Raw genomic sequence first — 13,624 nt, 5'->3', positions numbered from 1 at the left:
TGTCATTGCCACTCGTTTCATAAACAGTATTGCTCTTTTTCTGTCGTTTTAGTATGTGTCATTATCATATCCGTCGACTCTGATGTCGCCTATGATGAAACTGTCACTGTTGCTTATTCCTTTATCGTCGATAAGTGCGTATTTCGTTGTTTTTTGTCGTTGACTAAGTTGACTTCATACGTATAACTGTTGCTTTGTTGACATCATCCTTTCTACTGACGTGGTCTTTGACGTTCATAGTTTGATAATTTTATTGGTCCTCCTCGTCATTTATTCCTCGTTTTTGTCGAATGCATTTGCATGGTCGTCGTAACTCAATTTCAGCAGAATATTTCTCCACGGATATATTTTTCTTCGTCTTCATTTTGTTCTTCAGTGAATAGCAGATTTAAGGAGAATCTGTAAAGTTAGGAGGAGAAAGGGAATACACATACAAAAAGAGGATAAAATGTAGAGTTGAAAGAGGAAATAAATAGAACTAGTGGGGAAGTGAAGGAAAGTGGAAGAGAGGGGTAGTTGATGGTAACGTCGTCAGTGGTAAGGGAAGTAAAAGATATTTAGTGATGAGAAAGATGTAATGATAGTGGTAAGCACGATTAGGACAGGGAAGGGAAGGATTGTAAAAGAAGGAGGAGGAGGAGGAGGACGGGTAAGTGATGACGATGGAATGTTGGTAAGAAAACCGGGTCGATAATTGAGCAGTCAGTAGAAATTCGAATCCGATCATAGAAAATGCATAAAGAACAAATGGACGATAAAAGTCGAACACAGGGAAATGAATATGATAAAATGGACAAGAGAAAGTGGCTGAGTAGAAAGAGTCGTTATGTGATGAAGGCTGCATGATGATAGCGTTGAATGGGTGGAGTAAAGCGGGGGACCAGTGGATATAGAGTATTTCTTTATATAGTTACTGCAGTACCGATCTCTAATCGCAGTGGTGATAATGACTAAGATGATAGGAATAATTCTTTTGTGGTGGTGGCTGTGCTGGTGATTCTTGTGTTGGAAGTGATGCTAGAATAAAAAAAAAAAAAAAAAAAAAAAAAAAAAAAAAACAGTCGCAATATTAATTGCACAAGAAATAACATCGTGGAGAACCAAGGAAATGGTAGTCGACGCCTTAGTAACATAGGTGTCGTTGATGAGCATTAACGATATAGAATGAATATTGAAAAATATACGAAACGAACTGCAATTTGATTATGCATCGATAATATAAGATTTCTTCTAATCTTTACTGTGCAAATTTTATAGCTGATGTTAACCTTTTGTTTTTCATATATATATATATATATATATATATATATATTTTTTTTTAGATTGCGGTGAAAGAGTATAAACTTAAGTTTTTGGAAGGACAGTGGATACCGTAGGTTCTTAATTTGTTAACGCATTAATTATATTTATTTGAGGACTCTTGCAATATCCCTCGTCCAAGGTTTCCATTATGTTTGATCCCTTTTGTTTGTGGTGTCGTCCTCCAAGATGAATTAAACGTTCGACGTTACCCAAATACATATATACACATATAAAAGTTGTCATCATGACGAATAGCTATAAATGTCCACTTACGGCTGCAGAAAATCCAAGAATCCTCAATCCCAGAACTCCAAAAGACACGGGGGAGAGCATTTGGCGTTACCCATAATAAAATCAATAAACGTCACCATCAGGTTGAATGGGCACAACCTTCACATTTTTTTTTTATTATATCGGCATATATATTGGCGGAGCTGCCTTTTATTGAGGGAAAGGCGTGTTTTGAAAAAGCGTTTAGTTTTACCTTCATGAGGTGAATTTAATTTTTCTTATTATTCTGAGAGTCGGGTAGTTCTACTAAGAGAATTTACTTGACATATATTACCCTTGGAAATACAAATATATATATATATATATATATATATATATATATATATATATATATATATATGTGTGTATATATATCTACAGTACCTGTAGATCGCCGAACTGCCATCTTTTCGGTTTACTGCACGTTGATGGTCCTTGATTCTCGTCGATAATTTCTTACCCGTCTCTCCTATGTAGTGAATACCACAATTGCCTCAACCAATATCATAAACAACCCCCGTCTTGTTCTCTTCGTCCTCCGTGTCTTTCACCTTTGTCAATGCCCCATGTCATATTGGCGGGCTTGTGAGCTACCTCTATCCCGTGCTTCCTCAATAATCTTGTAGCCACCTCAGATGCTCCTTTCACGTATGGTAATGTGACTCTTCTTGTTGCCGCCTGTCCCGTGTCCGCTGCTCTTTTTCCCTGCGTTGTGGTCCACCTTCTAATAACTGATTTGGGGTACCCGTTGCCCGCAAATACCTTCTCCAGGTGTTTCCTCTCTTCTTTCAATTTCCCCTCGGTAGAGCACAAATTCTCCGCTCTTGACCACAACGTCTTTACCACACTCTTCTTATGCTCCACCGGGTGGCAACTGTCATAATCCAAAAGCCTGTCTGTATGTGTGTCCTTTCTATACACACCCGTAGTCAAACTGGCCCCACATCTTACTACCAGAACATCCAGGAACGGCAACCGTCCTTTCACTTCCCTCTCCATTTCAAATTGGATGGCTTCATTCCTCCCATTCAAGAAGTTGAGGAAGCAATCAACCTCCCCCTCCTTCATTATCACGAAGACATCATCCACATATCTCATCACATTTCAGAGTTAGTGGTGCCGCAACCAACATCTATTACTTAAACTCCTGCATCGCCATCTTTGCCAAGACCACTGAAATCGGGGATCCCATAGGGGTTCCAATCGTCTGGTAGTAAACCTTCTCCATAACATTGAAGAAAGTCGAATCCAGGCACAAGTTGACTAAACTCATGAGCTCCTCTGTTGACACTTTTTTATTGTATATATATATATATATATATATATATATATATATATATATATATGTATATATATATACATATGTATGTATGTATATATATGTATATATATATATATATATATACATCTATATATATATGTATATGTATATAATATGGAAAAGGTGGAGGGGGAAACACGGGTCTAATCTGAATATCGAGTTTATTCCTGCCCGGTTCCGCTTACAATACCTTCTTCCGCTATTGTACGCCAACCCGGTCAGCAATAAACTCGATATTCAGATAAAGACCCGTGTTTACCCCTCCACCTTTCCCATAGTTTGTCCCAATGTCTCTACATATGTATATATATATATATATATATATATATATATATATATATATATATATAAATATATATACATATATATATATATACACACATATATATATATATATTATATATATATATATATATTATATGTACATATATAGTATATCTATATGTATATATATGTATATCTACATATGTATATATAATATATATATATATGTATATATATATATATATGTATATATATATATATATATAATATATATATATATATATGCTAATAAGAACACGGGTCCGTGTGTTCACTTATGCAAAGTAGACCACTTGGAAAAAAGAAACTAACGAAGCAGAGCGCTTTCGTATATTACATCTTCAGTGCAACAAGTACATAGTAATAGAAATACATAGATAATATATACATGAAAAAAGGAACAAGGACAGTTTGAATAAGGGTAGCGGACAATTATCTTCCGCCCTCCAGGGGGTAATTGTCCCCTACCTTTATTCAAACTGTCCTTGTTCCTTTTTTCATGTATATATTATCTATGCATTTCTATTACTATGTACTTGTTGCACTGAAGATGTAATATCCGAAAGCGCTCTGCTTCGTTATTCTTTTTTCCAAGTGGTCTACTTTGCATATATATATATATATATATATAATTTATATATGTATATGTATATATGTATATATATGTGTATACACAAACATATATATATATATATAATATATATAGATATATATGTATATATAATATATATATATGTATATATATATGTATATATATATGTATATATATGTATATACATTATATGTATATGTGTATATGTATATATATGTATATATATACATGTACATATGTATATATATATATATATCATATGTATATATATATACATATATATATATAGATATATATATATACATATACATATATGTATATAGTTTTTTATGACAGTTGCATGCAGGGTTCGAACCCGCTATACTCGGCTCTCCGTAAATTACCTGTATGGCGCCCTAGACCACTACACCACAGAGACTATAAAATCCTTGAAACCTGGAATCGAACTGATTCCCGAGGGAAGGAAGATCACTTATTACGGCGATCCGAATTCCTGTTTTACTCAAGGACCAGCCCACCAGTGGTATGGGGTAAGGACGAGGACGAACCCCTTTCATGCTTATCGCCATTGTAACTATGAGAGAAATACGCTAATGGCAGGGACATCAAACCGATAGTTTTTTTTTATGACAGTTGCATGCAGGGTTCGAACCCGCTATACTCGGCCCTCCGTAAATTACCTGTATGGCGCCATAGACCACTACACCACAGAGACTATAAAATCCTTGAAACCTGGAATCGAACTGATTCCCGAGGGAAGGAAGATCACTTATTACGGCGATCCGAATTCCTGTTTTACTCAAGGACCAGCCCACCAGTGGTATGGGGTAAGGACGAGGACGAACCCTTTTCACGCTTATCGCCATTATAACTATGAGAGAAATACGCTAATGGCAGGGACATCAAACCGATAGTTTTTTTTATGACAGTTGCATGCAGGGTTCGAACCCGCTATACTCGGCTCTCCGTAAATTACCTGTATGGCGCCCTAGACCACTACACCACAGAGACTATAAAATCCTTGAAACCTGGAATCGAACTGATTCCCGAGGGAAGGAAGATAACTTATTACGGCGATCCGAATTCCTGTTTTACTCAAGGACCAGCCCACCAGTGGTATGGGTTAAGGACGAGGACGAACCCCTTTCACGCTTATCGCCATTGTAACTATGAGAGAAATACGCTAATGGCAGGGACATCAAACGATAGTTTTTTTATGACAGTTGCATGCAGGGTTCGAACCCGCTATACTCGGCTCTCCGTAAATTACCTGTATGGCGCCCTAGACCACTACACCATAGAGACTATAAAATCCTTGAAACCTGGAATCGAACTGATTCCCGAGGGAAGGAAGATAACTTATTACGGCGATCCGAATTCCTGTTTTACTCAAGGACCAGCCCACTAGTGGTATGGGGTAAGGACGAGGACGAACCCCTTTCACGCTTATCGCCATTGTAACTATGAGAGAAATACGCTAATGGCAGGGACATCAAACCGATAGTTTTTTTTATGACAGTTGCATGCAGGGTTCGAACCCGCTATACTCGGCTCTCCGTAAATTACCTGTATGCAACTTCAGAATAAACTTAAATACTTGTGCGAGCAGCATCACGATGGCATATTAAATGTCGATGATTTCCTTCGTCGTGTTGGAAGAAATCTGCGATCATGAACTAAAATTTTCAATAAACCGTGTTTCGCATGATGATATTTGTGCTAGAATGTTAACAAATACCGGTAATTCTAATCGTCTTACATATTTGTAAATTCATTAAAGTAAATGATTATATTACATTGTATTGAAAATAATGTACATTATATGTGTCTACACATAATAAAGAATTATCTATACATAAATTTCAATCTTTCAATCGGTTTGTACAGTATAAAGGGATAGAAATACTCGTCGAGAAGAGACATTGTATTGAGAATAATTCATATTGTATGTGTCTATGAATGATAAAGAATTATCTATACATAAAATTCAATCTTTCCTTTTTTCTTAATACTGATGTTTTAAGCTGATTATCCTATTATAACTTGAAGATGAGGACTAATTGTCCAGAAGACTAAATGTCCGAAGACTAAATGTCCACAGTTATTTTTCAAAGGAAGACTAATTGTCAGAAGACTAAATGTCAGAAGACTAATTGTCCAGAAGACTAAATGTCCGAAGACTAATTGTCCAGAGGACTAAATGTCCGAAGACTAAACATCCTACAACCAGATTCTCCCTACATGCACAGAATGAGGGGGATTTTCGACTCAAAGTTAAATGACATGTTTTTTCTTTAAGTTGGCTGATTATTCTCCTTCTTTCAGTGCGGGAAGAGAAAAGGATCATTTCATGCTAACAGTTTAATCGTAAAGACTGCCTTTCAACCCCATAGTAATTCACTGCCTCCCTTCGACCCCATAGTAATTTACTGACCACCCTCGACCCCATAGTAATTTACTGACCCCTTTCGACCTCCTAGCAATCTAATGACCCCCTTTCGACCCCATGGACGGTCTCATCGACCCCCTAGCAATCTATTGACCCCTTTCGACCCCTTGGCTATTTGTCCACCCCTGGGGGGTCGATATCGAACACATTGGGAAACCCTGTATATATATATATATATATATATATATATTTTTATATATATATATATATATATATATATATATATATTCACATGTATATACATATATAAACATATTTATACACACACACACACACACACACACACACACACACACACACACACACACACACACACACACACACACACACACACACACACACACACACACAAATATACATATGTATTTATATATATATATATATATATATATATATTCATATATATATATATACACACAACCACACACACACGATCGTCGAATTAACGTCGAAGATTGGAACTCCGGAAAAAACGCAATTTTCGTGGATTTCAACGACGAGGGAGTACCTGTGTTGTATAAGTAGGGAAGGGGAAATGCTCGTGGTGTAGTGGGAAGGTAAAGAAAAAAGGAGAAGGGGAAGGATTATTGGGGAAAATGGAAGAAAATGAGGAAGGGGACGAACGGGCCCCAGACTTCAGAAGGAATGTAAACAAGAGATGTGCAGACGACACAGATGAAGTCGAAGAATTCAGTAAAGTCATTAAAATCAGAAATATAGATAAGAGCAGCGCAATAGAAAGTGGAGATAATTATTTTTATGAATTCACTGAGGGAGGAGATGACAACCTCCCCCAATTAGCAAGTCTAGAGGAAAAATTAACAAAAAAGAACGAATCATGGGAGGTTAGGTTTAGGCAACTTACACTGATTACACAAAGAGTTTATAAATTGGAAGAACTAAAGAAGGAGAATCAAAACCCAAATAAAAAAATAAAAGTATTAAAAAGAATGTTAAAAGAAGTAAAGGATGAGAATGAGGCATTAGAGAGGAATAATAAAGAGAATAAAGAGACCATAGTAAAAGAAGTAAGTGGTTGGAAAAAAGTTCAGGAGAATGGCAAAATTGAATTTAGATATATAGTGAAACAACAGATGAAGGGACACACTAAGGACACAGTAAGTGATGAGAGAGAAGGAGAATATAGTAAGAGACTTAGCAGATAAAAAAAAGTATAATTATATTATGAATGGAGGAGAATTATAATCTAAATAATACCACATGAGTAAAATATGAGAAAGAAAGAGTGAACAATGTATTAAAAGTATTTCAAGAAGGTGAACAGGAAATAGGGAAAGAAATTGAAGAAATATATAGGCTTGGGAAATATGGCAAAGACAAGACCAGATCAATTAAGGTTAAATTCAGGTCACAAACAACATCAGAGAATGTCTTATCAAAAACAGGGAAACTAGCAGAAAGTGATCAGTACAAACAGGTATGGATAAAAAGAGAGATGAATAAAGAGGAAAGAAAATTATAAGTGTCCTTCACAAATATAGATGGATTAATAACAGGCTTGAATGAACTGAATGATTACCTGATGGAAAAGGAACCTGACATAATGGGAATTGTAGAGACAAAATTGAAAGGTCCATTACCACCCAACAGTTTAGGACATGGTGTATATAATCATTGGATTAGAAACAGAGAAGTAAAACAAGGTGGTGGAGTTATTGTCCTGACTAAGAAGGATATAACTGTGAGGAATGTTACATATAGAAAGAATAGAGTGGAGATGATTATGATGGAAATAAAGGACAGGGACAAGAAGAGCAGGAAGTTTGTGGTGAATTATGTGCCTCATAAAACGGCTTCGTGGGAAGAGAGAGAACACAAAAATATGTTAGAAGGCACAAAGATAACACTAAATCAGATAATGAAAGATGGAGGAAGGATAGTTATAATGGGTGACTTTAATTGTAAAACTATATGCTGGGAGGAGATGACAGTGAAGGGTGGAGACGACCTATGGGGAAATGTACTACTTGATATGATTATAGAACATACAATGACACAATGGATACAAGAGCATACTAGGTATAGAAATGAGGAAGAGCCATCGAGACTAGACCTAATAATCACATCAGAACCTGAAATAGTGGACAAGATTGAATATCAGACACCACTAAGTAAAAGTGACCACATATTAGGTGAACTGAAAAAAAAAAAAAAATACATGGGAAAAAATGAACGTTATAGAAAGGGAAGATTGATGTATGGAAAAAAATGATATTTTGTTTTTCAAAAAGCAGATTGGGGAAGGATATACAAAGAGGAAACAACAGTAGAAGAGAAATGGGAAATTTTGAAAAAAAAAAAAAAATGATAAGGAAGGAGTGGAAAAATATGTTCCAAGACAAAAACAAGAAAAAGGACATGTAAAATGTCGGTACAACAAAATATATAGAGAGTTAAAAGATAGAAGTGATAAAGCTTGGATAAAATGGAGGTAAGAAAAAAAAAAATCGAAAAATGAAAAATATATACTGATTATAGAAATGAATATGTACAAGTTCACAGAGAAGAAAAGAGAAAAGACGAAAAAGATGTCATAGAAAAATGTAAAGATCAACCAAAACTATTTCATAGATTTGTAAACAACAAACTAAAAAACAAACAAGAATTAGTGAAACTACGACAGGGAGGAATAGAATACACAGAGGAAATAGAAATGGCAGCATTTATGAACAAGCATTTTAAATCAGTGTTTACGAGGGAGAAAATACAACTTAGATATGTCGATTGGGAGGGGAAAGTCCTCCCTATGAAAGAGATAGAAGTAACAAAGAATGAAATAATGAATCACTTGAGTAATCTCAATGTCAGGAAAACGCATTGTCCAGATGAAATGGCAAACTTGATTTTGAGAGAATGCAGGGACGAACTAACAGACAAAATACATAGTCTAATAAGTAGTTCATTGAAGGAAGGAAAAGTTCCAGAAGATTGGAAAAGAGCAAGTATAATACCAATATATAAGGGGGGAAACAAAGAAGACCCTACAAACTCTAGACCGGTCTTTGTTACTAGTACGGTAGCAAAAATTTGTGAAAGAATGATCAAAATTAGATTGGTAAAGTATAAAAAAAAAAAATGTATTAAACCCGAGGCAGTTAGGATTTAGACAAGGAAGATCATGTGTCACAAACGTGATGTGTTTCTATTCAAGACTAATAGATATAACAGAGGAAAGAGATGGATGGACTGATTGTGCATTTCTAGACCTGAAAAAAGCTTTTGATAAGGTGCCACTTGAGAAATTACTAAAGAAATTAGAAACTGCAGGAGGAATACAGGGCAAACTACTTAAGTGGATGGAAGACCACTTGCATGAAAGGATACGAGAGTGGTGATAAGAGACATAAGAACATAAGAATGAAGAAAACTGCAAGAGACCATAAGGCCTACACTAGGCAGCTCCGTATCCATCACCACCTGTCATCCCCATCCATAAAGCTGTCTAGTCGTTTCTTAAAACAACTGATAGTTTCAGCGCTTACTACATGGTTACTAAGTTTATTCCATTCGTCGACCACCCTATTAGTAAACCAATTCTTGCCTATTTCCTTCTTAAATCTAAATTTGTCCAGTTTATAACCATTACTGCGAGTCCTGCCCTGTTGTTTTATTATGATGACCTTGTTTGTATCACCCCATAGTCTGCGTTTTTCCAGAGAGTGTAAATTAAGGTGCCTAAACCTCTCTTCGTAAAGCAAATTTCTGAGTCCATGTATCATTTTGGTCATTCTTCTCTGTACTGATTTTAGTGAATTGATGTCCATTCTGCAGGACGGAGACCAAAACTGTACCGCATAGTCAAGGATGGATCTAACTATCGTTAGATGCAGTTTAAAAAATACCTCTGCACTTCTATTCGTTACCGTCCTAGCAATGAAACCTAATGTTCTGTTAGCTTTATTCCTGGCGCTAATGCACTGTTTCCTGGTTTTAAGGTCTGGACTCACTAGAACTCCTAAGTCTCTCTCGCACTCAGTTTTCTCTAAAAACGTGTTATCTAAGCTGTATCTATTTTCGGGGTTGTGTAGCCCTATGTTTAACACGCTACACTTAGAGATATTGAAGTTCATTTGCCATTTAACCGACCATGTGAACAATTTGTTAAGATCATCCTGCAGAGTCTCTGCGTCTTCTCCTGACCTAATTAGGCGTCCTATTTTAGTGTCGTCCGCAAACTTACTAACATCACTATTTATCCCATCGTCTAAGTCGTTTATGTACATAATGAACAACAAGGGACCCAAAAACTGAGCCCTGGGGGACCCCACAAGTAACATTGCCCCACCTAGATTTTACTCAATTCATGGTGACCAGCTGTTTTCTGTTACTAATCCAAGCTCTAATCTATTCTAACACTTTTCCTCCTATGCTATGGGCTTTGATTTTATTTAGTAGTCTGTGGTGTGGCACCTTGCCAAACGCTTTGCTATAGTCAAGGTAAATAACATCGTAATCATCATTGTTATCTGACGCCTTATATACTTTAGTGTAAAATAATAGAAGATTAGTCACTGTTAGCTTCGCTGCCACTAACACTTAGTCACTTGTGTTATTCTTCCGTAGGCCCCATGCCTTCTCCTTCTCTTAAGTATGTTTCCACCAAATCTTCTATAATCAGTTGTTAAAGTTTCTTGATGGGTTGAATTAAAATGGAGATATAGTTTTCTTATCTTCTTTTCTTCTAAGTAATACACTTGGTTCTTCAAGCTACACCAAGGGACTCCCTTCAGGAATCCTCTTACATCCCACCAAGCTGCCTCTGCTCCGACGTCACTATTTAATTCATCCAATAACTTTGAACGTTACAAATAAGTGCCACCCTTTTAGGGCGTGACTTTACCTCCATGCACCAATAATTTTTCTCCTCCTCCAACTTTTTCTCCAATCAGAAAGACTGTTATACTGTCTCAAGAAATCTTGTTTACGGAAGCAATTTGTCGCAAGCAGAACGACGTCTGTATTTACATTCAGTCACATCAGCACCTCTCGATATCCTACATTTACAAACACAAGACGGTAACTCTGCCATTCTGCAAATCTGCAACTATGCAACTTGCAGTCGGCCATTGTATCATAACAACCTAATAAAATTTTCATATCGTTTCACCTATCCCTCGATCTACCTAAATGACTACCTCTATGTACCGACCTCTTATAGTCACGTATACTTTACCCTTTGATAAACCATGCTGTGAATCACGAATTAAATTATGTCTTTCGATGTGTTCTCTGAGTCTATTTACTATTACTGATTCAAACATTTTTCCTATGACCGATGTCAAACTGATTGGCCTGTAGTTCCATATAGACGATCTATCTTCCTTCTTAAAAACATGAAAAACGTTTGCCTGCCTCCAAGCAGTAGGCATAAAACCAGTGTCTACTGATTTATTAAATATTTCAGTTAACTGGTCGCAGATTTCAAATTTACACTCCTTAAGCATTCTCGAAAAAATTTCTTCTGGACCCGGGGATTTTGTAGCTTTAAGTCTTTCAATCTGCTTGACTACTTCTTCATTACTAATGCTGATATTAGATAGACTACTTTCTTCATCCCCTCTGAAAATCGGATCGCATTCAGGTACTATATCTAACCTTTCATTAGTAAACGTCGATAGAAAATAATTGTTAAGCTCCTCACTCATTTTTTCCTCCGATTCTATCATGACATTTTCATTGTTTTTAATTGGTCCGATTATTTTTTTTTTTTTTTGTTCTATAGAGATGAAAGAAACCCTTTGGGTTGGATCTTGCTTGGCTGGCAACCTTAATTTCATAATTACATTTCGCTGTACGTGTATTCTTTTTAACCAGCTTTGCCATTTCGTTATATCTTGATCTAAGGTGTGTTTCCCCGTTTTTTATTTTTACGTAAAGTACTCTTTTTATTCCCATCTCATGTTTCAATGTGTCCGTCATCCATTAGGGAGTATTATTATTTTTCCGTATTGACTTCAGGGGGATAAATGTATTTTGTGCATTACTAATTAGATCAATTAGATTGCTATATATTTCATCCAAATTGCTGACCTGTCTATTGAGCCCCAGCCCCCAAGTGACCTGACCCAAGGTTTGCATATTACCCTCCGTGACCCGACCCCTAGTCGTGACCTGACCCCTGGTCAAGTACCGAGACCTGACCCCGTCGACAATATCCGAAACGTCCGAAAAGTCCGTATAACATTTCATATTCAATTTCAAATAGGTTTTTATATTGTCAAAGATTGATCTCCTGAAGTCTGGTACTTGGATGTTATTCGTACTTTCTAATTGTTCCCAAATGATATAAAATTTCATGAATCAGGGGATCAGTCTGCTCAGTGCTGAGGTTAGGAGGTCTATACAAGACGCCAATAATAACTTTCTTATTCTTGCCTATAATCTCTACCCAAATAGATTCCGTGCAGTCCTCTTCCTTAATCGAATTGTTGATAATACAGTTTATTGCATTTTTAACGAAAAGTGCTACACCTCCCCCACTCTTGCCAACACTATCCTTGTGAAAAAACTTAAATCCTTCTATTTCGATTTCCGGAAGGAAATGTGTATCAGCCATGTTGATCCAGGATTCAGTAATAGCTATAATATCGAAATTATCTGCGCATGCTTTACCTCGCAGCAAATCGATTTTGCTAATTATGCTTCTTCTTTTTGTATAGCAAACTTTAAGTTTATCTTCCCTCCACCTGCTTTGGTGATTCTTTTCACAGTCCCTCTCTAAGTTGTTTCTATTGCCTAAACTATATTCCGATACTTCCCCCCCTACTCCCACGTAATGTACCCGAAAAAACCCTGTAGGATGCCTACTTCTCGCTCAAGGGATTCAGTAAGGAGCCGAAATCCTCTGGGCGACAAATGCACCCCGTCCCTTGTGTAAAGAATATTCTTACCGTAAAAGCGGTCCCAGTTGTCGACAAATGCCCATCCATTGGCCTTAAAATGTTTTGCCAGCCTGCAATTCATTGCAATAGCCCTGGAATGCTACATGCCTCCAACTCTACGCCTCGGAAGGATTCCACATGAAATGGGAACACCTCCCTTATATCTAATCTTGTCTAGCGCATCCTGGAACCGCGCAAACAATTCCTCACTCCCTAACTTACCTATATCATTGCCCCCGGCACTTAAGCAAACTACAGGGTCCTTACATTCCCCTACTAAACACTCTTCAATCCTATCTCTAACATCTCCTATCCCCGCGCCGGGGAAACACACCTGTGTTCTATGTTTCCTATCTTTATCGCAGAAAGCCCTGTCTAAGTATCTCTCTTGACTGTCTCCTACAACCAAAATCTTACCTGTGGGCAGAGGTCCAGCGTCTGCCCTTCCATTCTTCTTTTGAATTTCATTTGTATCTTTTCAGGCA

General features: G+C 36.8%; 1 protein-coding gene across 1 annotated transcript; it reads right to left on the bottom strand.

Annotated features, from left to right (window-relative positions):
• Positions 1-2,076: 2,076 nt before the first annotated feature.
• Positions 2,077-2,640, bottom strand: LOC143035909 (uncharacterized). Its single transcript, XM_076203117.1, has one exon. It carries the CDS (start codon positions 2,638-2,640, stop codon positions 2,077-2,079), a length of 564 nt encoding a protein of 187 aa, XP_076059232.1.
• Positions 2,641-13,624: the final 10,984 nt, after the last annotated feature.

The sequence above is a fragment of the Oratosquilla oratoria genome, chromosome 2 (genome assembly GCF_046742065.1).
Source record: "Oratosquilla oratoria isolate Oo_2021 chromosome 2, ASM4674206v1, whole genome shotgun sequence".
Classification (NCBI taxonomy): Eukaryota; Metazoa; Arthropoda; class Malacostraca; order Stomatopoda; family Squillidae; genus Oratosquilla; species Oratosquilla oratoria.
This window is presented reverse-complemented; position numbering and strand designations above follow the sequence as displayed.

Bases quoted from the DNA above. Each gene is read 5' to 3' on its own strand.
- LOC143035909 (XM_076203117.1), bottom strand. From the start codon at position 2,640: ATGAAGGAGGGGGAGGTTGATTGCTTCCTCAACTTCTTGAATGGGAGG.